The sequence below is a fragment of the Nestor notabilis genome, unplaced genomic scaffold, assembly GCF_000696875.1.
Source record: "Nestor notabilis isolate BGI_N333 unplaced genomic scaffold, ASM69687v1 scaffold2187, whole genome shotgun sequence".
Classification (NCBI taxonomy): Eukaryota; Metazoa; Chordata; class Aves; order Psittaciformes; family Psittacidae; genus Nestor; species Nestor notabilis.
In genome coordinates, this window is record NW_009934919.1 from 14598 (window position 1) to 38905 (window position 24308).

General features: G+C 39.5%; 1 protein-coding gene across 1 annotated transcript in view; it reads right to left on the reverse strand.

Annotated features, from left to right (window-relative positions):
* The window catches only part of LOC104408078 (thiamin pyrophosphokinase 1-like), a gene marked incomplete at both ends in the record, with an annotated part of 54001 nt that overhangs the window by 7021 nt on the left and 22672 nt on the right, over window positions 1-24308 (reverse strand). Inside the window, one exon of the mRNA XM_010017559.1 lies at window positions 21787-21859. Coding sequence (XP_010015861.1) covers window positions 21787-21859 — 73 coding nt within the window. The remainder of the gene's footprint in view (window positions 1-21786; window positions 21860-24308) is intronic.

A 24308-nucleotide genomic window follows, 5' to 3' on the forward strand; every position in this document is an offset into this window, starting at 1 on the left:
GGTTTTGGTTGGTTGGTTTCTTGTTTTGTTTTGTTTTAAATTAAAAGGGCTTCAGGTTAACAGCTTTTGCTTTTTATCACCTAGGATGACAGACACTTTAAAGAACTAAAGTTAATAAGCAGACACTGTATTTGAATCGACTTCAGTTTCCAGACTGATTGCCAATTCTCAAGATCATCTCAAGGTAAGAAAAACAAGATAAAAACAGCAAGGCTTGTATTGTGATGTTTTCAAGGATTTGGGCTGGCAAATTTTAGCCGTATTTACTATCTTAACATGATCCTTTGCCAGCAACCTAAGCATCACAGAGCACTGTGACTGAAAAATGCATCAAAAATAGCAAAAAGAGATGTTAACCTTAATGGCATAGAATTCCCCTGCAAGGCGTTTCTAATCATTAAGCTTATTTAAATATATACAACCAGTACAGCTAGTCTCTCTTTCTTGTATTCAGACAGGCTTTATGTGAGAGAATCCTTGTTCCAGTATTGTCCTTAGTTGCAGAGATGTGTAATTGTTCTGAACAGAATTTGGATTGAGAGTGGAGCTGCATCTCAGATATCAATCACTGGACAGAATGAATTGAGACCAGGCCTCAAGTATATGCTATGCTCACAGAAAAAACCCCACTTTCTTACACAACTGTCTACATGTGCAAAATGAGTACAAAGGGATTCAAAATGTTGATTACCTAAAGACAGCAAATTGAAAAGAGCAATATCCTCCTATTGTGTATACAACTCAAAAATTTTTGTTAACAATACAATTCAGTAGCTCATTTTTCTTGTTGGTATTGGGGTATTAATGAAAATAGCAAGATTAGTCCCAGGACTGATCCTTCAGGAAAGTCACTGATTATTTCCCACTGCTTGTTAGTTTTCTTATGAACAGCTGGCTGCCTTTAATTTGTGCATTAAGTTCTAACTTGGCTAGGTGTGTGACTAGAAAATACTCTTTTTTTTTTTCCTTGTTACTATTCTGTCTGGCAGTTTCTAAAACCTCTCAGCCTCAGCACAAGAGCTGTATGTCACAAGGAAAAGAAGAAACTTTCTGTAGAGGAAGTTTATTTATTGTCTAGAATACCCCATTATTTCAGGAGCATTTCATGTACATCAAAAGAAGAATGTTAGACTATACATATCCTTAGCACATTTCAGGTCAGCTGTGTTCAACATTTTAAACAATATGCCTGGCCCTTCTTCTTCCTCTTTCAGTTTTGCAACCTTCTTTCCAGTCATATGTCTCCTGCTCTATGAAGGGAATGGCTAACTTAAATTTATGAATATCTCCTTTGCTTTTCTAGGCAGATCATGCAACATTTCCAATATGTGCTGATGCCTGAGAAAAGCAGCAGGTTTACATTGCCAAATGTGCTGGTACCTGAGAAAAACAGCAGGCTTACGTTGCCAAAACTCAGCATCTCCCAGCTTTGCTAAACCAGGTCTACATCCTACTTAAATATTTATAGGACACCAGAAACAGTAATGCAGAGTGAAGTTAGTGTTTGTTGTTAACCATACCTACTCCATGTTAACTCCAGGCAGAAAATTAACACATAAAATAGATGCTGCTTTTGGGAAGTAATTGGAGGAAAGTTGCTATCTCATGCTTTAAAGGGATTCTCATGTCAGAAGTACCAATGTTGTTGGGCACACAGTTGAAGGGCACACTGCTATTTATTTAGCTACAGTGGTGTGTACTGAGCTGAACTTTATGGGTCCAGGAATTATAAAGACTGAGAAGATTTTGCAAATGCCTAATATTCATGTAGACCAGTGGAAACAGGTTCTCCAAATTTAAAAGAAAATTGCTCCGTATTTCCACAAGTGATATTGCAAAGCTAGCAGCAGTGAAAACAAATAATAACAATAACAACAACAGCAACAACCACCACCTAGCTTTACAATCCTTTTCCATCAAAGATCACCAAACCATCTGGGAGCAATGAACACAAGTAATTGACGTGCTGACATTTTGAAAGATATAAGGGAAAGCTCAGGAAAATAAAGCCACTGCCCAGAAGAGCAGTTCTGACTTCATCACTGGCAAGTGTTCCACTGACTACAAACACATTTCCAAGTGAAATTCAGGATATTTGGTGCATTTCCATGTAACTGAGGTAGACTCTTGAATAATAAAAGGTCACACATCATATTCACACAGTTGCTGTAGGTTTGATTTGTGGAAGGGCTTCAACTACTCTGAACTGTGATGTTGCTGAACAAACATTCATTAGTCTTTTGTTCTGAGAGAGCTTGATTACTTGGTAAGCTGAAAACCAGTTTTATCTTCCAGGTATACTTCAAGGCCTGTTTTTTTAATAGGCAGAGATTGCAGGTTTAGAAACAGAACACCTTGTAACTGGGCTGTACACCCTTCTCCCCATCTCTCTTTTCCACATGATATATAAATAACTCAGGGGGCTGTTCAATTAGGTATCAGAATATCCAGTTTACTGTACTGAAAATACTTCCATTGCACATGTGAAATGCTTCAAGCTTTTCACAGGTGACGGACATTCCATCAGACAGTATAATGTGTAGCCAACTAACAGCAATGGCTTTGCAAGTAATACAGCGCTTTGCAGTAAGAGATTTTGCATTGGCATACTCTAGGACTCTGCTAATAGGATATTCCTTTGTTTTATATAATGACAGTGATTTCTGAAGTCTACCAGTGTTATTCTAGCTCTCCTTACAAACATCTGTGGTCCCTGGCAAAGGCGAGCTAACACAACATAACAGATACAGACATAACAAGAGGCACTATACAGTCATCATCTTGTTCTAGCAGGTCTGTTCAGAATGCGCCTCAGTAACCATCCTGCGAGCTGTGATCAGTCATAATCCACTGGATAGGTTATATTTTAAGGGATGTATGTCCATCTCCAGAATGCAGAGGTCCAGGCCTACTCTTTATTAATGCTGTAGTGTATGCCTGAAGTGAATTACTATGAACTGACATCTATGTAAAAGATCAGATCCCGTGATCTTCCCCAACATGACTGAGAGCAGAATTTAGCCTCGTGCATCTGTTGTTGACAAAGGGCATGTTTATAATTCAAAACGCAAGCCACGGCCATTTGCACAAAGAGCTGTAAATGGTTTGCAGGAACTGAATGCCACAAAAAAGCAGAATTACATATTGCACTAAAATGCAGGTGTCAAGAGGAGCCGGGTGTACACACGAGGGCAGACTAACCTAACAGGCTATCTGGAACATGCAAGGATGCAAGACAAGATATTTCCTTGACTGCTGCCTAGACAAAGCATGAGGCTAAAGGAACATTCTGCTGTGCTTTGAGCTTCCCATCAGTTATACAGGCTAACAAGATTGCCTGACCTAACATTCATCGATACCAATGCTGAGGACAGTAAGGCACAATATGAAATTTTATAGCCCTATTCTAACACATAATCACATCTGGGAGCTCCTCCTTTTCTGCTTTCTTTCATTCTACTCATCCTCTATTTTAAACTACTGCTGTTAAGAAGAAAAGATAGAAAAGACATCAAGACCTGCTTGTGCATTTTGATCAGGGATCTAAAAAAAGCTTACAGCTTCAAAAAGCTGTGAGAAGAGACATCAGAAGCTCAGCAGGGCTATATATGCACATTTTGAAGGGCCAATTTGAAATTTTTTTGGTTCATGAAAGTCTTCCACACATACTATTTTGACTGAATCTTGCCTGAGCTGTAAGTCTGAAGCAGGTTCATGTGCAGATAGCAACATATGCAGATACATACTCCCCATGTCCTGAAGTTTTCAGAATATTCAGCTCTTTTCCAGTCAGTGCTGTGATTGCAAACTGGAATGGACCTAACCAAGCTTTACTGGGCAACAAAGCTCAGTCTAGGCTCTACCTAAAAGCCTCTGTCTTCCCTGGTTTCGGAGGCAACAACAGTAGGTTGTTATAGTCTGAACACATCTAAATACTGCCACTGCTCCTGGGAGGCCAACTAGCTGGTTCAGAGCTAGGTAGGTTTTCCCAATGACATAGTTCACAGCTAGGCAGGTTATATGTCTGCACTGAGCTGGCACAGAGCAGCCCTATAAGCAGATCAATGCCAGACCTTACTCTACCATCAAAAGCCTCTTCCTGCAAAGCAGTTTCAAGCAATGATAGTGACTGCCCTTTAACACATCCTGTTAAAGATTTGTCAGACATTTCTGAAGGTATAAGGACAATTGCAAAGAAAACACTTTCTAAACATTTTCCAGGGCTGGATTTGCTGTGAGAAGGCAATTAATACACTGATCAGAGGATAAAACATGGAGATTAAACCAACCTTTTCATTTATCCTGTCCATCTTTCTAAAGAGAAAGTTTCTCTCTAGTACCCTCTCAAGTGTTGTCTTCAGTTTAATTAACGGATTTTTTATGCCTCAGGTTTTGCTTCTCTCCAGCAGAACTCTGCACTACACCACAACTGATCCCACTAGGTGCTTCTCCTGATATTTACCAAGGTCTTTTATTTGGCCATATCCCTCATTGCACATAGGCATTACATATCTCCCCAGTCCAGGCAATGCCCAGTTACACTCATAGTCTTTCCTAATCTTTCTTCAAACTCATGTTTCAAAATCCATAGCATCCAGACAGAGAAAAGGTAAAGCCAGTACACAAGCAATACCTGTGGTATATACATAGCAGCCTTTCTCTACTGACAGAATGCATTAGAGCTGCTCTCCTTTCTGCCTGAATTTATTGTGCTTTTCCTTACATAATGAGGTATCAGCCTTGTCCTGAACTGCACCACAAAAATCATTTGTTGAGACGCTTTGCTTTTCAAGCTGCAGATCATATTCTAAACATCAACAGATGCCAGTACAATCAGACACTTAATAGTTTTCTCTTAAGCAAAAACTCCTCCAAGACCTTTCATTCAGTGTCTTCTTCCGAATTACTAGTTGTCCACCCATGGCGTCTGGAGACATGCCCTAAACTTTTACTGTTCACTGCAGCCTCCAGCTTTATAATCCACATCCAAGAGATTCAGAAGGAAATTGTCTTGATCAAGGCCCTGAGATAACATTAATCAGCTAAGGGTCCAGCCACTGATGCTGCTGTGGGAATCTTGCATGATCTGGGCAGACTGTCAGTGCACAGCACCAGAGTCATGTACAGACACTAAATGGTTCCTAGCATCTGTGGGTTTGATTCTGGCCTCTCTCCATCTCAGTCCTGCAAGTTTTGGCCTCTCTCCTTCTCAGTTCTGCACATGTGCAATAAATTAATAATTCTAGGATGCACTGTGAAAATAAGTGGCAGTGTATTCAGCAAACAGAACCATCATGAGACAGACATGTAAAGTAGCCATAATCCTAATCAGATAAACAACTGCTTAAGACAAACACCCACCTCTCCTCCACAGTTCTTGAAGACATAGCTATGCATGAACATCTGCACTTCGCCTCTATTAAAATGTTTAAACACCCGATTTCTTCACCTTGACTTGTACAGAAAAAAGAAGTTAGCATAAAAAGGTAGCAGTCCTCATCTGTTCTGCATCCCCGTTTTAGCCATCACAGAAGCTTTTGCTTCCTTTGGAATTTAAAACCTAAGCACTCTAGAATTACATGCTGCATCAAGTGAAAATAAAAATACCACAACAGAGGAAGTATGCGACTCGCTATTTTTTCATGTGAATGAATCACATTGGAGATCCACAGTGGAAGTGGTTCTGCAGCAGCTTTAAAGCAAAAGCTGTTTTTCTGGTGGAATTTTATTATAACTAAGTGAAAGAAGAGTTTTTTAATACTTGCTTCATGTAAACTTGAAGAACCACTGTTACGCTTCTAGGTATCTTATGTGAAGTCAGTACTTTTATTTCCTAGATACTTCAACTCTTTGCAGCTTTTGTTGTGCACGTGATGCAAATGAAATTCAAAAGTGCAGCTTTCAATCAGGTAGGGACAGTCCAACACTAAAATTGGCATCAGAATGAAATCAAATGGAAAGTAAAATACGCTGGTTTTAATGGATTCACTGGGGGTAAAAAAACCACAGAACTAAAACCACTGTGATCAGTTCATTCAAATTATGATTAAGCAAGTAAAGGATTTGGCTGGATTGTTGAATAGAAGTAGAAGAGAACGACCACAGACTTCGATAAGAACATAGCATTAAGGAAAAACTTTGAGTTCAGTGTGTTTGGCAAAAGACTGTAATAGTAATACCTTTCTTCTGACAGTAGGAGCATTTTCCGTCATTCCTAGCAAGCTCAGACAAAATTTGGCTAATATTAAACTTCAGACAGTGCTATAGCACCAGACATTTTCATTAACTACTTACTCGTTCCAAGTAATTTGGCTGAGAGTGAACAGAGCTCATTTTAAAAGGAGCCAAGTGCAAGAAGAAATAGAGTCCCTTGTTCAAGAAGAATTAGGAGGTCACTGTAAATGACATCTGCACATTTACTGTAAATCATTTTGGTGACAGAAGGTACTGCCATGCAGTCTGATCAACATTACCAGTGAAGCACAGCCAATTATTTTGATATGTTTGTATGACAGATTGCTGTTATTAGTCAACATTAGGATGGCTGATGTAGTTGCATAGGGCTGCCATCCCCCAAACTTCGTGGTTTGTACTCTCAAAAAAGCACCCCTGCAAAATCTAAACGGAGGTGAGGAAAAGGTATGAGGGTTTTCTTTCATTTGCATCATTTTAAATCCACTTCAATCTGCATCTTTTCTTAGCTTCTAGCAATCTGTAACTCATCCTGAATTCTATATAAATTATCTCTTGTCATACCTTCAACACTTTCCATCATCACCAGTGTCTGCACTTGAAGGATGTCTCCAACCTCTGGATTGGCATAATCAGGAGAAACAACAGGATGGAGCAGACTGAGCCAGATGCTGTTTAGTACAGTATTAAACCTGTACAGCACAGTACAAGGAGGGAGAAAGCGAAGAACACATGGACACCTATACCCTACCTAACCCCTGAGGATCTCCTTTACTCAGTTTTTCCTAGTGACTGAGATTAATGTATTAATTGACTCTCAAACACTGAATCATAGAACAGTTAGGCTTGGAATGATTCAAAATGCAAGCAATTCAGGGATGGCAAAAGTCCTTGACCAGCCTTTGAAAACTTCTGACAAGGCATCTTGTGTTGGAAGGAAAACAGAGCCTTCACCTAAATGAGAAGCATAGCCCCCTTCTGGATTTGCTCTTTTCAAAAGACAGCGGGAGGCAGACGGGGAGGCAGGGAAGAAAATGATCTAAACATACAGGGCTCACAGGTACTGTGACACCATAAAGAACAAAAACATCATACATTTGACTTCTAGATTAAGTGCAGAGATGTGCAATGAAATCAGTAAAGCAAAAGGGACAAGGAAAACAAAGCATTCAGAAATACATGGGCATGGATTAATGAGTTAATAAATTAGCCTAGCAACGTTGGACAAAGGTTCCTTGCAAGGCATCCCCAATAAACTGAAATTGCTAGTGATACTCTGTATTATCCCAAGTATTATCCCATTATCCTATCCCTAAACTATCATCCCTTCCTCTGTTCCTGATTTATCTTGGGCCATCCTTCTTCTGTACAGAGATTGAAAATGGCACTGACAGGATTAAATCAAGCACCTGCTTTTAAGTAAGCTATTCGTAGAACTCCAGGGAGGCAGGGAGCAGGGAGAATAAACACTGTCTATGTGATGGTTACAACAGCAGTAGCCTTTGTGGCCAGTTGTATGCTTACAGAGATGGCTTTTTTAGATGAAAAACGAGTCACAGCAGATTTTATTACTTCCTATACTATATAATGATATAGACAACCAGTGGTATGCTGTGATTAAACATAGTAACCAATTATCAAGGGCACTGCAAAGCTCTGGAAATACTCTGAATTCTAAACATTCTGTGTATTTCTCAGGCAGTTGTTTAAGGGCTTTCCTGTATTAATGATTCCCTGCTCATGACCCATAAGCACATGACAAGTAAAACCCAAGTGCACAAGCATCATGCCAGCTCTAAGGAGAGCTGTTCCAGACACCTTTGTGTCATGTTCTCAGGCTTGGGAGCACTGCAGGTCCAGCTGCAGACACGACTCAGGTCAAAGAGGATAAAGACATCCCAGGGGACACCTAATCAAGTTGGCCTCAAAGTTGGAAACAAAGCCCATGCTGGCACAGGCGGCTGGGAAGAGGAGGGGAAAGGAGAAAAGACAAGGAATGTTACTAGTGACTTTGAGTGAATTTAGCCAGAAGCACTAAGCCTGCAGTAAAACCAGACCAGATAGACTGTTGGTTCTGGAACCAGCATGGCAAGGAAACATGTTTGATTGGGCAGGAAAAAATAAATAATAATACTAAATATCAAAATTTCTTTCATTGTCTCTCTTATCCCCCCAATGACACTATATCCATGTCCTGCCTTAGTTGAGGAAAACGCATTCTCTCTTTTTACACTGTATTTCTACAGCATCTGGCAAAAGGGTAACATAAATAATAAAGAGCAATAAAATATCTATCACAACTACAGGCTTGTAACCCACTCCTTAAGCACAAACTGGACATTTGACATGGAAGCTGCTTGATACAGAAGGGCATGAGAGCAGATAAAAATCTGCATCTATCTACAGCAAAGATGCATCTCTACTTTATTTTGAGTACAAGCCTTTCAGGATACTCAGACAGACTAATCAGATGAATGTATCTATAGACTGTCCCATATGATGGATTGTCTGAATTTCTTACCTAACATTTGCATGAAACATGGTGGCTGGTTTGTCTGAAAGTCAAACAGGAGATTTGACCTGAAAATCTTGTTTGCATTTCTTGTAGATCAAAGGTACAAAAGTTTGAAGCTCCACTGAAAAACACATTCACTGTAGTAGTTGCTCATGTGGGTTAGTAAATTTATTTAAGTGAAAAGGGAACTTTAGTTCTGCAAGAATGAAGATTCCTATTTTCCATGAAAAATCTGGTGTTGCACCTTAAAATGCACATACCAGCAGCTGGCAAAATGCAGGTCAACTGATTAAAACAATATGCATACACTTTAACATTGTTAGCTTATTTAATATTTAAATAAACAATGCTGAAAATCTAAAACTATGAATCAGGTAGATGTTATAAAAAACTAGGACATATGCTTTTGCTCTATTAATTCTAGTTTTTGCTCTATTCCTTAGAAATCACCAAGAGGTCTATCAGATTTGGGGGGAAAAAAGGGTCCTGGAACAGTATTTGTGGCAATAATCAACTTAATTTTCCAATACTGCAAAGGGAATGTTGGTATTAACGTTCAAATTGGGCCCATTCTTATCCTACATTATTTAACAAGATTTAACCTATCAATTGTCAAATTAACCAATAAAGTCATTAAAATGAAATACACCTTCTCTCCAGGACAGATCCAAATCACATCAGGTCACATAAAAGTGGCTATTAAAAACATGCAGAAGAAAAATAACCCAATGATTGTAAAATCCGGTTTTGCTTCTAGGCTATTTATTGTTGCAGATTAAAGAGGTTTCACAAACAAACAAAACCATCACCTGCACTCTTTATGTTTAATGATTAGAATTACAACTTGAAAGCCATATGCCTGGATTCTTTAGAGTTGAGCTGGTTTCACCAAGGTCACAGAAGCATCTAAACTGATGAGCTGGTAAAGAAAACAAAAAGTTACCTTCTAAAAGAAAGGCTCTTTCTCAGTAGATCATCACCATCAGCTCAAGCCAGAGGACTGTTTGGTTTACTCTCAAATGAAATTCCACACCCTCTGTCTAAACATGCTTTTAATCAGATTATTAATTTTATACATCTTTTTATGTTTCTAGGAAATGGTGAATGATGCTTCTCATTCACCACATGAACAGTTTTGTGTGTTTTTCCTCTTTAAATCAAGCTGCTTTCAGATGGAAATTGGAATTAAATTAAAATGCACATAACTGACATTTCGCATTTTTCAAAGCAATGAAAGACTTTCATTACAATCTAGGATAGGTAGGATTGTCCTGTCTCATCAAATTCAATCCAGTGCTGCTACAGGAAACATGTCATGAAATACTTCTCATACACTTTCTAGCATCCATTTTAAAATCACTCAGGCTTCTTCTTCCCCAGCTACAATCTCCTGGAAGGCTCATTCCTCCAGTTGACAACATCACAGTTCTAATTTGCACCTTGATTTTATTTGAATGGATCTTAAATCAAGATTTAAGATCAAGTTATTTCACATTAACCTTTATTTTTTTATTCCAACTATTCATGATCAGTGTATGCATTGTAATAATTCTATTCAATCCTTGCCTGCCACTTCGCCGTATTTCTGGTAAAGCTGTAAAAATCCATTTGAATATCAGTAACAGTTGGCTTAGTTCTTCTGTTTTGCTGCCAAGATTCTTGTACATTAGAAAACAAAGCATTTCAGTTACTCCTTGCTGACCTTATCCAACATTCTAGCTGGGTTACATATGCTGTCCAGCTACCGCTCCAGTCCACATCAAATCCTACTTCCCTCTGTTCCACACTCAAACCCCCAGTTGTGTCTTTATCCTCTATTCAATAAAGTAATCTTATATGCTACAGAGACATAAATAAGCTTATCTAACCACATCTTGCATTTAAAAGCAAACTGATTTACTGGACATACGTGGTTGAACTCAGTAGCTAGAGATAATATTGATTATTTCTCATCACCAAGCCCTTCTGCACTTTATGAGTAGCGTTTCTCATCATCTCATACCTCATTTTTATTCATACACTGAAAGAGAAAATAAACCATTCTACTTTTTTCAAACCTAAGCACTGAACTGAAGTCAAATGACTACAATAAAATAATAATGATTAAAAAAAAAAATACATCTCTGACTTTCCAGTAGAGCCCTATAAAAAGCTTCTTTAGCTTACTTCAGCTACAAGTGCTTAGCTGGTAATGTGGCCAGTTTTTCCTGTCCCCCTTAAACTTTCAGCAGGTCATTTTTAAAAACCTCTATTTACTTTGAATGATTTTAAACTAAACTGAGGAATTGATTAACAAAGTGCCACAGTTTTCATTTTAATTAGGTCTACTTTTCAAGAGAAATATATGAAGTCAGTGAAATACAAATCCTGTCGTTGTACCTTTCAAATTGGTTTTCTATGTTTCATTTAAATTTGTGATAGTGGCACAGAAGGTAGCTGCTGCATACTTACTAACTGCTGAAAAGTATGTAGAGGACACTCTATGTTTCTAAAGAGGATACTTACCAAAGTCCCCAACAAGCAGACTTCAGAAACTCTATTATCTGCCAACACAGCAACTGGAAGAGACCTCCTCTCTCATCACACTTGCTGCCTGCAGCCCTAGGTAACTACATCCTAAACACCCTTCCACTGAATAATCAAAGACCAAAAAGACAGCTCTCTGCACTCAGGCACCTGATTTGGGGTTGAAATGTCTGTGATTGCATAGCTTTATCACTATCACTTCAAAGGAGAGGTGGCCATTTAGAAAGTGTGTCTGTGTACCTTATAAATCCTTACTACACAAATACATTTAATTAATGCATTTTGGAAGATGTCATTTCAAAGCCAGGCTCTCCTGTCATGCTTTAGTTCAGGTTTTTGAGTCCAACTGTAATGTTTTTACTTCAATCATAACTCAGACAAAACTCCTGGCAATGAAAGGCTTAGGTGCAGCCATTTTAAACTAGTGAATCACTGGAAGTAGGGAGGAGAAGAAAGATAGGAAGGTGGGATGGCTTTTGATGGGAAGAAATAAATAATCTATTGACAGACAACAGGATAGGAAGGCATTCTCTCTTATATTATCTTCTGTACACCTTCTTTGAAAGTTAATTTAACTAAAGGAGAGAGTGTAAACATCAGTAAGATGATTTAGGGACAGTCCATCTTTACAAAATTTTCTGGTATTTATCAAAACATATCAGATTTATCCTAACCCTTCAAAGCATCTCAAGTTTGCCACAAACAGTACATCATAGGAGTGATAATAGTGCTCCCTAAGGAACCTTACATTTTTAATACTTTCCTTCACAAATCTAACCACTCATTGTACACTGGTACCTCTCTTCTGCTCCACCATACTCTCCTTCTGCCACAGGGAATTCTGAGCTATTGCACAGCATCTATAAGCTCCCAACCCATACCTACATCTTTCACACTATATAAAGTTATGCCTTCCCTCTGCCCACAGCAAATTGCTTAGTACAAACCTACTGCTAGAAGTACAGGAGCCCCAGCTGGGGCAGTAACACCCAGCACAATTATCAATCTGTTACAGGTCTCCAGTTTTGACTTGTTTCTCCAAATACTGTTTCCACAGTGTGATTAAAATATAAAGAATCTAAACCACCGAAGTATAGCAGCTACATTTCACTGTATGTTGAAACAATAGATGCTGAACAAAACAAATGGAAGACTTTACCTGCATATTGATATGTGAAAAGAGTCTGTCTTTAAAATGTCAGGAAAAAATGGAGCTGGGTCACAATAAGCAGTTATAGCCCACGATTAATCCCTACTCTGTTCTCTAATGGTGTTCTCCTGCTGCTGAGCTTAAAAGAAGGAAAGTCTTTTCAGATCTCAAAAGAAAGCTTCTCTTGAAGGCTGCATTTTCATCAGATGGAAATCTGGCAATGTCAACTCACGGTAAATTGCCAATTCCTTATTCAAAGGGTTATTATCAATTAAATGCGAAGTAAACACTAAAATAGTTGTAACAATTGGATTAATAGTTGCTTAGACACATTATATATTATCACAGCAGCTGCTGCAGAATTTGGACAAAACAGTCTCAACACTTGCAAATTTGTAGGTCGAAGGAGGTGATCCCGCCCCTCTACTCTGCTCTCGTGAGACCTCACTTGGAGAACTGTGCAGTTCCAGTGTCCTCAACATAAAAAGGACATGGAGCTGTTGGAGCAAGTCCAGAGGAGGGCCACAAGGATGATCAGGGATCTGGAGCACCTCCCGTATGAAGACAGGCTGAGAAAGTTGGGGCTGTTCAGCCTGGAGAAGAGAAACTGCGTGGAGACCTCAGAGCAGCTTCCAGTATCTGAAGGGGGCCTATAAGGATGCTGGGAAGGGACTCTTCATCAGGGACTGTCCCAAAAGGACAAAGGATGATGGGTTTAAACTTAAACAGGGGAAGTTTAGGTTAGATATAAGGAAGAAGTTCTTTACAGTGAGGGTGGTGAGGCACTGGAATGGGTTGCCCAAAGAAGTTGTGAATGCTCCATCCCTGGCAGTGTTCAAGGCCATGGTGGACAGAGCCCTCGGTGAAATGGTCTAGTGCGAGGGTTGGAACTAGATGATTTTAAGGTCCTTTCCAACCCAAGCCATTCTATGATTACTGTAAATACATTCCAACTTCCATTGCAGTTCTATGCTTTAAGCTCCTTGTATGATTTTCTGTTCTTCACCTGATGAAACTCCCATCAAAGCTTGGTCAAGAATGGCATAAACATAGGTTTTCCTAATTTAACTTTGAACAAAAAACATTTGGAAACAGGAAAAAACCCCAACCAAACAAAACAACAAAATAACACCAGTGCTCTTATTCCTAGTAAACCGAAAGTCTTTCTTTTGGATTAATAAAATACAGTTGCCATGTGTGTGTGTTTCTCTTATCACACTCACTTCACAGCTGCAAAAAATGACAGCAGAACTAATTTGCTGATGTGTCAAGGAAATTTTTCTGGTTTTATCCCATTCTCCTTCCTACCCTACGCTGATGTTACCTTCATTTTTCTCTCTTAAAATGCTTACCCTTATCTAACTTTTTAAAAAGCTTCTGCCTTTTTCTCAACTTTCCATTCCTCATTTTCCTCTCCCCTGACATTTCATTTTTCTCTCAACTCATTTTACCACGCAGGGGACTGTTTCCATTCCTAATGATACCTCCACACCTATTTGACTTCAGGAACTTTGATTATTTTTTAATCAAAGACCATCACAGCTTCTTCAAATGAAGAAATCCAACAGCACATTAGAACACAAAATAACTCACAGTGGTCCTGAGACTTGCTGGATTTCAGTCGAGCTTCCTGCACAGTCAGCTTATCAAACCTTCATCCAACCCCTCTTTGCTGGGCTCTACTGAGCACTCAAGGAAAACAGCAGAATTGAAACAGAAAAACAGCTTCAAATGCTTACTGGTGACAGTGAAAACAGCAAGAGCCCAAAAGAATATTACAGTCAGGAATTACAGGACAGAAGAATAAAAGCAGAAGGCATCATATATGAGAAATATCCCAGTTTGCAGAGCTTTCCCTGGCCAGCTGTAGTTAAAGCTGCCAGAACTTGAGTTCTTTCATTCCACCCCACCCCCATAAATGGTATTTCTCTGCCTCTAATGGTCTTCTTTAAAAAATTACATCTTAAGTTCAGTTTCCTCCTAGTAGTAGTGAACACAACCTTCATTATCTTGCATTATTTCTGAGTGTAGCTATAAAACCAAATCTTGTATTTTGCATGGGTTTAACCAAATCACAATTCAGTAAGGAAAAATAACCATCTGTGCTCCAGAAGCTGCACTTGAATTTTCCTACTGGACTCCACATGTGTCTTGGTTTATATCAAAACTCCAAATAACACAACACTTCCATGATTAAGTTAACGAATACAGGCAAGTTCAGATCTGGCAACTCCAGCTCATCCTTTGTTTCACTGACAAGCTGCAAAAGCTTTTAACTTTTTTACCTGAACAACAGAAATCATGTTCTTTTCCGTTTGGAGGCTTGTAGAGCATTCACCTACCTGCATGAACACAAACGGACTAAAACTAACCTCCGTGCATCCTTGAGGTTTTATAACAAAAAAGGTTTTGTAACTACTCTTTGTAGTGCTGTAAGAGAAGCAAGTGTAAACACCATGAGGGTAATAGTATGGTAAGTAAAGATATGGTAGCCCTGGATCATGTATCCCAATTTATTGTGCCTTTTTAAGGTCACACTTGTGTCAAAGATGAAGAAGCAAAGTTATAGTGGCCTTGGTAAATCAGCCTCTGCAGTTTAAAGGTTAAGGAGAATGATCCTGAGCAGTCCACATCCTCCTTGTAAAGCAAAAGAATGCACTCACCAAAATGCTTGCTCCAGGTCTCTGAAAGCATGTCAGAAGCATTCCTTCTCCTTCTCTCCAGCCCACCAAGCAAACCTTCCTGCTTTGAAATGAGCAACAGACTGCATCTTTTTACTTCGCTTCTGAAATGAGAGAGCTGCCTGCTCTTTGTCAAGACGCACAATCAAATCATTTGCAGAGGCTGCCAAGCTGCTTCTTAAAATACTTACAAATGGTAGCATAAGGATTTTGGGGACCTTCTTCTTGGTTAATGGACAAGGACTGTGTTCCTGTTGTTGGCCCAGGTTGTGTTTTGGCTAGCTAATGGGCTTCCCCACAACACAATCAAGCTTACAAATTCCACAGAGCTTTCGGGCTGAACTTGAATTTGCAGCAGCATTTGATGAGCTGTGAGGATGTGGGTTCTGCAGCTTCATGGGAAACTGTTCTGATTAGCAGTCCATAGGCACTGAGCCTTGTGTTTCAGGAACAATGTTATCTTAAAGTCACCAAAAAGAAGAGATGGATGTATAAATCCTACTTACACTTAAAAAGACCTATCATCTGAGTCTTCAACCACTAGTACCACATGAAAGCTGCCTCTTTTCTGAGAAGAGGCTTAATCACAAAATAACTCAATAACACAATTTCCTCCTCCAGATAAAGCTGTTGTTTAAAACAACTTTTTTTTGTGCATTCCTTACACTGGAATTGAAGTTAATTTGGTACATTTCTGTTTTCTCAACTTCTCCCTTATTTTCTCCATCACAGGCTCACAGACCAGAGCAATGACTTCTGTCAGAAGTCGTTAACATTAAACACATTAAATTTTTTAAAACTCTTGGAAGCAACTCAAATGTCTCTTGCAATATAGATTCTACCCTTTCCCCTCCTCGGGCCATAACCAATGAAAGGGAGAAGTAAATCTCATACTGCAACATAATATTAAACTGAAATTGGATGCAAGACTAAAATACCACCAGCATCATTTTTGTTATATGGTGCACTGTTTTCGTGCATATTCTACTGTCAGGCAGTTGAGCTTCAGCAAAGGCACTTGTGAGAAAACAGCTCATAACCTGCAAACTGTCATTTCGAACCAAAGCAAAAGAAAGACAAACCACCGCTAATAAAAGTTTGATCACTTAATTTCTATACACTGGCTCCCAAAGCTACATAACGTGGAGCAAAATACTGCAAAGGAAAATAGAGTAGTGTTTTTTTTAAGGAATGAGAACTTGGTCAAATTGCATTTTCTATCCTACTAGATAAATTAAGGCCTGACTCAGGTCCTAATAAACGTACACGGTGACTCACAATGACTTCAAAACTTGCTGAATCGTAGTGATATTATATTGATCTTACAGCACAAATAGGACTGTATGCTGTTTCTTCAGGTTAGCAGCGATGTGCAACTCCAGGAGGCAACACAAAGAGCACACATCACTTGAAAAGATGCAGGGCTGTATAACTGAATTTGTTATTTTGGGGTTTGGTTGGTTTTGTTCGGTTGTTGTGTCCACCCCCCACCCCCCCAAATCTCATCTGCATTTCAACAGATACACTGTTTTCTGGAAACTGCTTCCTTGTTGAAAACATAGAGAATGATATCAAGAACAGCACAGAGATTTTGCTTGGTTTTGCTATAAACCAGCACGTAAGAACAGTACCGCACAAGCGCAAAGTCCTGAAACCCTTCACTTTATGAAGACTCTCTTCAATGGGACTTCCCAGCTATTATACAGACACTAACTCAGCAGAACATGAACACATGTACAGGCTGAACATACTTTTAGGCCATAAATTTGATGTAATATTCCACTGGTTTAGCTGTCCACACCCCTCCTCTTGTGTAGCTTCAGGAATGCTAGGCACAATCATACTAATACCATCCCAACAGGAGTCCTTACGCTCTTTCTCACAAGATAAAAATCCAAGAGAATCCAACCTGACTATCAGAAGTCAAGCTCAAAACCAAAATAACATCCAAAAGACAGATTTTCTCTACTGTAATCACTTAAAGTGGGGAACACATTGCCATTTCTTTTGTGGATACTTGCAGTCTCATCTGTGTAGTATGTAGACTAACTTGGGGGAAAATCAAATCAATCCACAAAGTTACTAAACACAGAGATACCACCTCTGAGATAGGAAATCTTTAAGCCATGTATCTGTGGGAGATGAACAAGCATATCAAAGAAGCATCACTGTGCATACATATGCTTTCAAAGGCATTCTGTCCCAGCCCAGCTGAGACCAGGTGCTGGCTGAATGAGCCTCTGGTCTGACCTAGTACGACTGTTTGTCACGTTTGCCTTTACAGAAGTGACACTGGGCTCAGCATCTCTTACAAATCTATGACATTTCTGGAACACTATGATATCACTTTTATTTGGCACAAGTAAGAATACAACATAACCCAAATCACCTACATAACTCACTTGGAAACACAATCTCGACAAGGCCTCTGACATACTATTCAAGTATGGAACCATTTTATGAAAGCTCCCATTGAATAATTACAAGACTAAGGCATACAGAAAACTTCCAGTCCAAAATCCTAAACTGCAATGCAATTTAGTTTAAACTATTAATAACGGGACCATCTCAGCCCTTCGTATCATTGTAACCTGATGAACCTTTATTATATTAAGACACTGAGGCTCTTTTAATGAATGTACATCAGTAGAAAAAGAAGAAAAATAAAAGTTATAACTTGGTCATAAGTCCAGGCAGCTCTGGGCACCCTCAACACATCAGAGGCTGGACTGAGGTAAGCACAGCATATTTTATAGTTGTCAGAGATGTCTTCAGAAGGCACTACTGGAAAGCTTAAGTGGTGATGGTCAAGTAGGAGTAGCCTGTTCAAGAGCAAGACTGAAATGTTTCAGATCTACCTGCCAAACTTTATAGATCCTTCCGATACCTTAAAACCTCTCACAGAGAAATCAGGCCCTAAAATAAGCCATGCTTTTCTTGGAAAACTGTTCAAGTCTAATGCTTTAAATGAGTCAAACTTCTTCATATTTAAAGTCCCATTCTGTATTAAAAATTAGTTTTAAAAAAATTACTAACATTTAGGGATAACAGGTAAATTAGTCACACAAAAACTCAATGCCTTTGTATGTATTTAAATTATAATAACTGAGGGGAATCAATTAATAATGTCATTTCCCAAAATGATTAAAAACGTTGGCCTCAGAAAGCAAGCACAGAACATGACACTAAAGGATGCAGTTTAGCAAGAAAGTGCAGAAGTTAGAGAGATGTACAAGCGCTACTACATTGCTACAAACACATTTTGTAAATCTAATTAGAGGTACATCATCGTGGAACAAAAAGGCAATAGCCACACCATACCTATTAAACATTTCTACAGCCCTGACTACCATTAAGCCCTGGAAACGTAATAGGGAAAGGAAAGGGAAACTGCTACAGCTGCAGAACTGCCTGCAGAAATCAGCAGCTCTATGGGGCTTAGAAAGAAAAGAGAATAGGAAGAACAGTGGACTTGTAAATAAGTTCACAGCATTTAATTACAGATCTGAAGCTGAGTCTAAGTAAGTCAACAGAAGCCTCTTAAAGCACATGAAGTTTGCTTAGCAGAAAAGCCAAAATGGGTTTTTAAGAAACGGCGTAATCTGGATTTCAAAGGGCACTGGATTCAACCTTCTGCTGCTGGGCATAAGTGCAGATTTGGTGTAATTTTAGATAATGGCTTTGGTCTCAAAACTTCAGAAAATGAGCCTTGTTTGAGGCGTAACAAGACAAACGGCTGCTTTAACTTCAAAGTAATGTTTAAAAGGTTTCAATAATAGAAACATTTAGCTAAAGCAAGAAACAGATGAAACTGCAATGACAAAAATATCATCTCCCTGTTTTGTGCAGTGTCCTTTCCAATGCACTTCACACTCTACAGAGAAAGATTGCCAGCACATCTATTATACCATCATATGAACATGCATATTTATCATGAAAGTACAAAACCTCTTCTCAATATCTGTTTTAACAATGACAGAAAATATACAGAATAAAGAATAGTATTGAATTGTTATTCTTTATTTATAGTACAATCTGATTTTAAAAGGAAAATTTAAACATGATATTCCATCTCCAGTTGGGGGGAGGTTTTATCCAGTTTTAGTCATTTAACTCTTTGAGAAATGGGAGAAATCATCAGTAGTCTTTTAATATAAGGACTAAAAGACTAGACGTACCTACTTGATGAGCCAATGAGGCAAAACCAAGACTGCAGAAAATAGGTAAAGCCGAATAACCTATGATGCATGCTTACTTATTCTCTCCCAAAAGCACCTCTAACCCATCACTTACACATCCCACTCTTAAGTCTATTACACAATTACTTTCCAACACAACTGAAGAAATGGCACTTTTGCCTTTACCTCTACTAACTACAGCAAGCCACATCTAAGAGATAAAATGGATTTATTTGCTTCATGTATATGAACTTTATTTAAATAAGGTTCTCCAACACAGTAGCAATAATCCTCCTTAAGCAAAGACAGAAACACTTGTCATGTACTCCCTGCTTTACGAAAAACACCAGAGGAATTGGCTTGAAGAAGCCTTCCAGTAAAACCCTTTGGCTTCAGGAATCTCTATGTCAGGTTTCCTGCAGTGGCATATCTCTGCTATTGCTTTCATAACATGAATGAGGTAGAAAACCTTCCAAGTCTAGCAGCAACCGCCTGGCATGAAGCTGGTGTGATGGAGGAGTCAGGCCTGTCCTCATTTTGTGTTGATGCACAACTTACAGTTTATGGAACCATAATTAGTTTCACACACAGAGTTTAATACTCCCCCTTCTTACTCAGTGATAACACTTTGCTGTCTTTGACACAAACACTTGTAAATGAGTATGTTTTATAACTCAATAACTAGTGTCCACAAGCTTTACTGTGAAAAAGTAACGCCTCGTAAGCAGTGGTGTGCTATCTTCAGATAGACTCACGATGTATTAATTTCTGTCAATATGGGTAGTGTTTATTTAAAAGAACAAGGTCACTCTGGCACTCTGTTGTAATTGTCATACTTAACAGACCTATAAAGCATGTTCGTAAAATCCACAGAGAAACTTACTTCAGCTTCACAAACACAAAGGAAAAAATAATCACTTTAATTCCTGGCATAGATTAAATCACTGCAATCGAAATACCAAAGGAAGCTCCAGCTCCTTCCACACCACCTGCCATTCACCTGGCAGAATAATCTAAGTGACAGAAAAGTTGGTCTGACTCTTCCCTGTACATCATACGTGAAGGCAGGCAGGGTTGCAGAGGGTGAATACTCAGCACTTGCTGCTTGCTTCACTTTCCTTCATATCCACTCCATGTATCTGATAGCTCCTCCTTCTTTTGGCCATAGTGAATCTTCTCTTTCCTTTTTAACGAATGGCCCTCCTCTGGACTTGCTCCAATAGGTCCACATCCTTCTGGTATTAGCTTAGTTTATCCCCTTCCATATCCTACTCCATTCTTCCCCCTCCTACCTCTTCCATCTCCCCTGTCTCTTGCACAACATTCTTTCTTAGGACTTACCTACCCACCAACATGCAGTTTATACAAGTGTTAATACCAACGTCCATGACAAACAGAGCAGTGTGATTTCCCCTTTTACTTACAGGTTGTAAATTTCCAGTCTGTAATAAACAGCATTAACTCAAAGCTTTTTATTTTATTTTCATTTCCCAAGTTGTAACCAAAGATCCTTGAGCTGTTCTCCCAAAGATGGACACCCATCACACACTTTTCTAAGCAATGAGAAAAAAAATACCCATGCAGTGCTCAGAGAGGGACTAAAACCCAGTCCTACACACTCCTCAAGCCCTCTCCTCACTGTTGGAAACCTTTTGTTCTACCTGTTTGATCCTGAGTCTATCAGGGGGGATTTTAGGCAAATTTCAGCCTCACACGTTGAATTAGCAGCAGACAAATTACAGACCTTTAAAGTCCACTAGCTCACAAGGATCAAACACTTCCTGCTGCAAAGGTAAGCTGGCACACTGAGGCAAACTCTGATTTTGCAGAAACCCGTTGTCCAAGACGTGAGGTTAAAGAACTGAGCTCAGCACATAAGCCTGTGGAGGCAGGCAGGTGAAGTGTTAAAATACAGTCAGCTAAAGGCAGGATTTTGAGCCCTAACACCCAAGAAATGCAAGTCTACCTTTATGTTGCTCACTGGAAACACAGTGGCTACACTGGGAATAACTTAATGTATGCAGCATTTCTCCAAAATCCTCTTAAGAAGGGCATTCCACCAGTGAAGCAAAAGTAGTTGGGGTGTAATTCAGTGCTTCAGTGGGTGAGGAACAGACAGATGTCTCCATCTGCAGCCTCCTGCTAAAAAGGTAAAGTCGTACAATCAAAGTATCATGCAGAGGGACTCTCTGCAGGAAGTCTGTGGGTGCCAACTGTGTGGGAATCACGGGAGGTTAATCTCTATTGCTCTGCATCTCATGGAGCAAAAGAAGGCACAGATTTTTCAGGAAGTTTTATCCTAGTTTCTAGTTGCTTATCGTCTCTAGCAAGGTTTGGGCAGGACTCAGGCAGGACGGCACCTCCCGTCTTTAGGCATCAGTACAGTGCTGAGCAGAGCACAACATCTGAGCTTGAAAGGTGCTTCACAACTGAAGCCTCAAAGAAACCAGCGGAGTCAGAATCACTCAATGACCAATGAGGGCACTAATGGGTTGGATCCTACAATGCTCTAACACACAAACTCATCAGAGAGATTTGATTTACCTTGACCTTGTAGTACTCCTTGACTTCAGGCTGAATGGAATCAAAATCACCACTGATGTAGTCAGGCAAGAAGCTGAAAGGAAAGCAATGAGCGGTGAAATGAAAAAGTAATCCATCTTTCTACATTTAATATTTATCTTTTCAAGAGCATTAATCTCTTAAGGGAATAGGAGTTAGTTAAAAGTGTGTTAAAACAACAGTTGATATGAGGTGATATAAAAGAAGGTAACAGATGAACTGTAAAACTGGTAAACCAGTGCCCCTTCTTTGCTGAGGAAGCTACGCACTGCCTAGATACTTACACATCTCCCAGGGTAAGGCAAGACTTGTATCTGCATGGTTCTGGAAAGACAACTCTCAAATATCTTTCAAATGTATCATTTAATCAGCAGAGTATCTGAAGAAGCCTATCTGAGTGCTGTACATTAAGCCTCGGAGGATATCTTCTGACAGAAGATGATGATGATGCTTCTTGGACAGCTGGTATGCCACAGATGTCCCAAAGACTTGTATTTTAGTTGTTACTGATGTCATCTCCTTTCTCCTCTTCTCCTTGATTATTAACAATACTCCCCCTAAAATATGGGAGCCAAATGCTCAGTGATTTTTAAGTCATATCTAGAAAGAAAAGAAAACTACACCAAACCCAACCCCCCCAGAAATACAGCTTTCCATCGTGCATAATTCCCGAAGCCAGGACAACAGGTGAAAGTGTTGCCACTGTTCCAACACATCAGGCTGAGCCGGGTTTCCAAATCAAAGCTGTGAGTTCAGTGTTTTCTAACCATTTAAATACATGGTTCCTCTCCTCTGAGGTTACTATAATTTATGAGGGGTATGAGAGTTCAGCAGCAAACTAGTTTACAGCTCAAGCTGTTTGACGAGGAATTGGGTAAAGCATATTGGCGCCTGTTTTTCTTCCACATGATTTTAGAAGAACGTGGCAGGGTCCACAACACCCCCCACATTAAAACTGGTACAAACTTCATGTTTGGCTCTGCTCTAAGATTTCAAAAGAGACACGTAGTCACTGGCCACCATTTCCCTTGAGAACTGAAAGCTGCTTCAGCAGAAGCTGGTAAGTACAACTGTTGTTAGTTCACGTGCAGCTATGGCATTTCAAATTCACTGCCCTCTGCTAGTATTAAGGCTTTATAAAAAGATATGTACTAAATGTAATCTCTCCGAAGGTGATGCTCCCACACTCACAGCAGGGGGAAGGGCAGTCCCTTCTGCATCAGGATTTATTGAGGACACACAAACCAGCTAGAAGAAACTCAAATGCTTCAGTGCTCTGTTTCATGTGCCCAAGTCAGTACAGTTCAAAACCAGAAAAAACTAAACAGAAAGTTAGATTTGCTTCTTCACTGTGGGACTGACCTTTTCACCATACAAAAACCACCACGCTTTCAAAATCTAAATTTGAAATTGCTGCCTTTTTACCTTTCCACAATTTTCCCAATGAAATACTCACTGAAGACGACAAGCCTAAAGAACTACAGGTATTCTCTTTCCATTTGTTATTTTCCTTTCATTTCTTCCTGATTGGAATAAAGCCATTAAAGAGTAAACTCACTCCAGGCCTTACAGTGGTGGCCCCAAATGTGAGCCCTGGAGGCATCTCAGCAGGTTGCCAGGAAGAACAACAGCCAGTTGTCACGGAAAGCCAACTTGGTATGACACACACATCCACTCTGATGAAAAAGCAGATGTCTTTAGGTTGTTTATCTCACTGAAATGCGGTACATAAATCCAAAAGTGTCTCTGCCATGTTTTTTCTCTACAGTAACTACAGACTGCTGAGCTTTTAGGTAATCAACCATTTCTCCTGAGTGCTTCAAGAGGCATAACTGGGAGCAAAATTAGCCAAAAAAGTATCTTCTCAGCATCAAATTCTCCTGCACAGCTTTAGCTCTCATCCAAAATAAAACCATTTCCATGACAAATGCTTGCTGAAGTTCTGCCTGAATTTTTACAAGCAAAACCCCTCAGAATCTCCGTCCCATGTGCTCTGCCATGGCTCCTGGCCACATTGCCTGAACACATATCCTCTGCCAGGAACTGCAACATCCATTTTCAAACCATCCTCTCCAAACAGTTCACTTGCAGCCACCACAAAGCCGGAAGCAACTGACAGAGAATAAGGAATTGTGGCTGGGAACTTCAGAATTTCAAAGAGCCTATAGCCTCACACTGATGAATCCTGAGTAGATCTCAACTTGCACTGTCTGCCTCACAAACATCACAAAAGGTTTCAGCCTTGTTGTTAGATGGCTGCTCTTTGTAACTCATTGGCTATACAGCCCAACAAAGCAAGCCAGCCTTCAGCCAAGAGTGAAAAGCTGCATTTGACTTGCTGCTTTTGAGTTCTGTGGAACAAATTGCTCGAGTCAGGTGAGAAGAATCAAATCAAAGCTCTTCTCTAATTAACACCAATGAAGAAAAGTCATTCTGTCCTAGTCTAAGTTGTCCCATACTGAGTAACCTCAGCGAAGATTAGCACTTGCTGATATAGAAAAAGG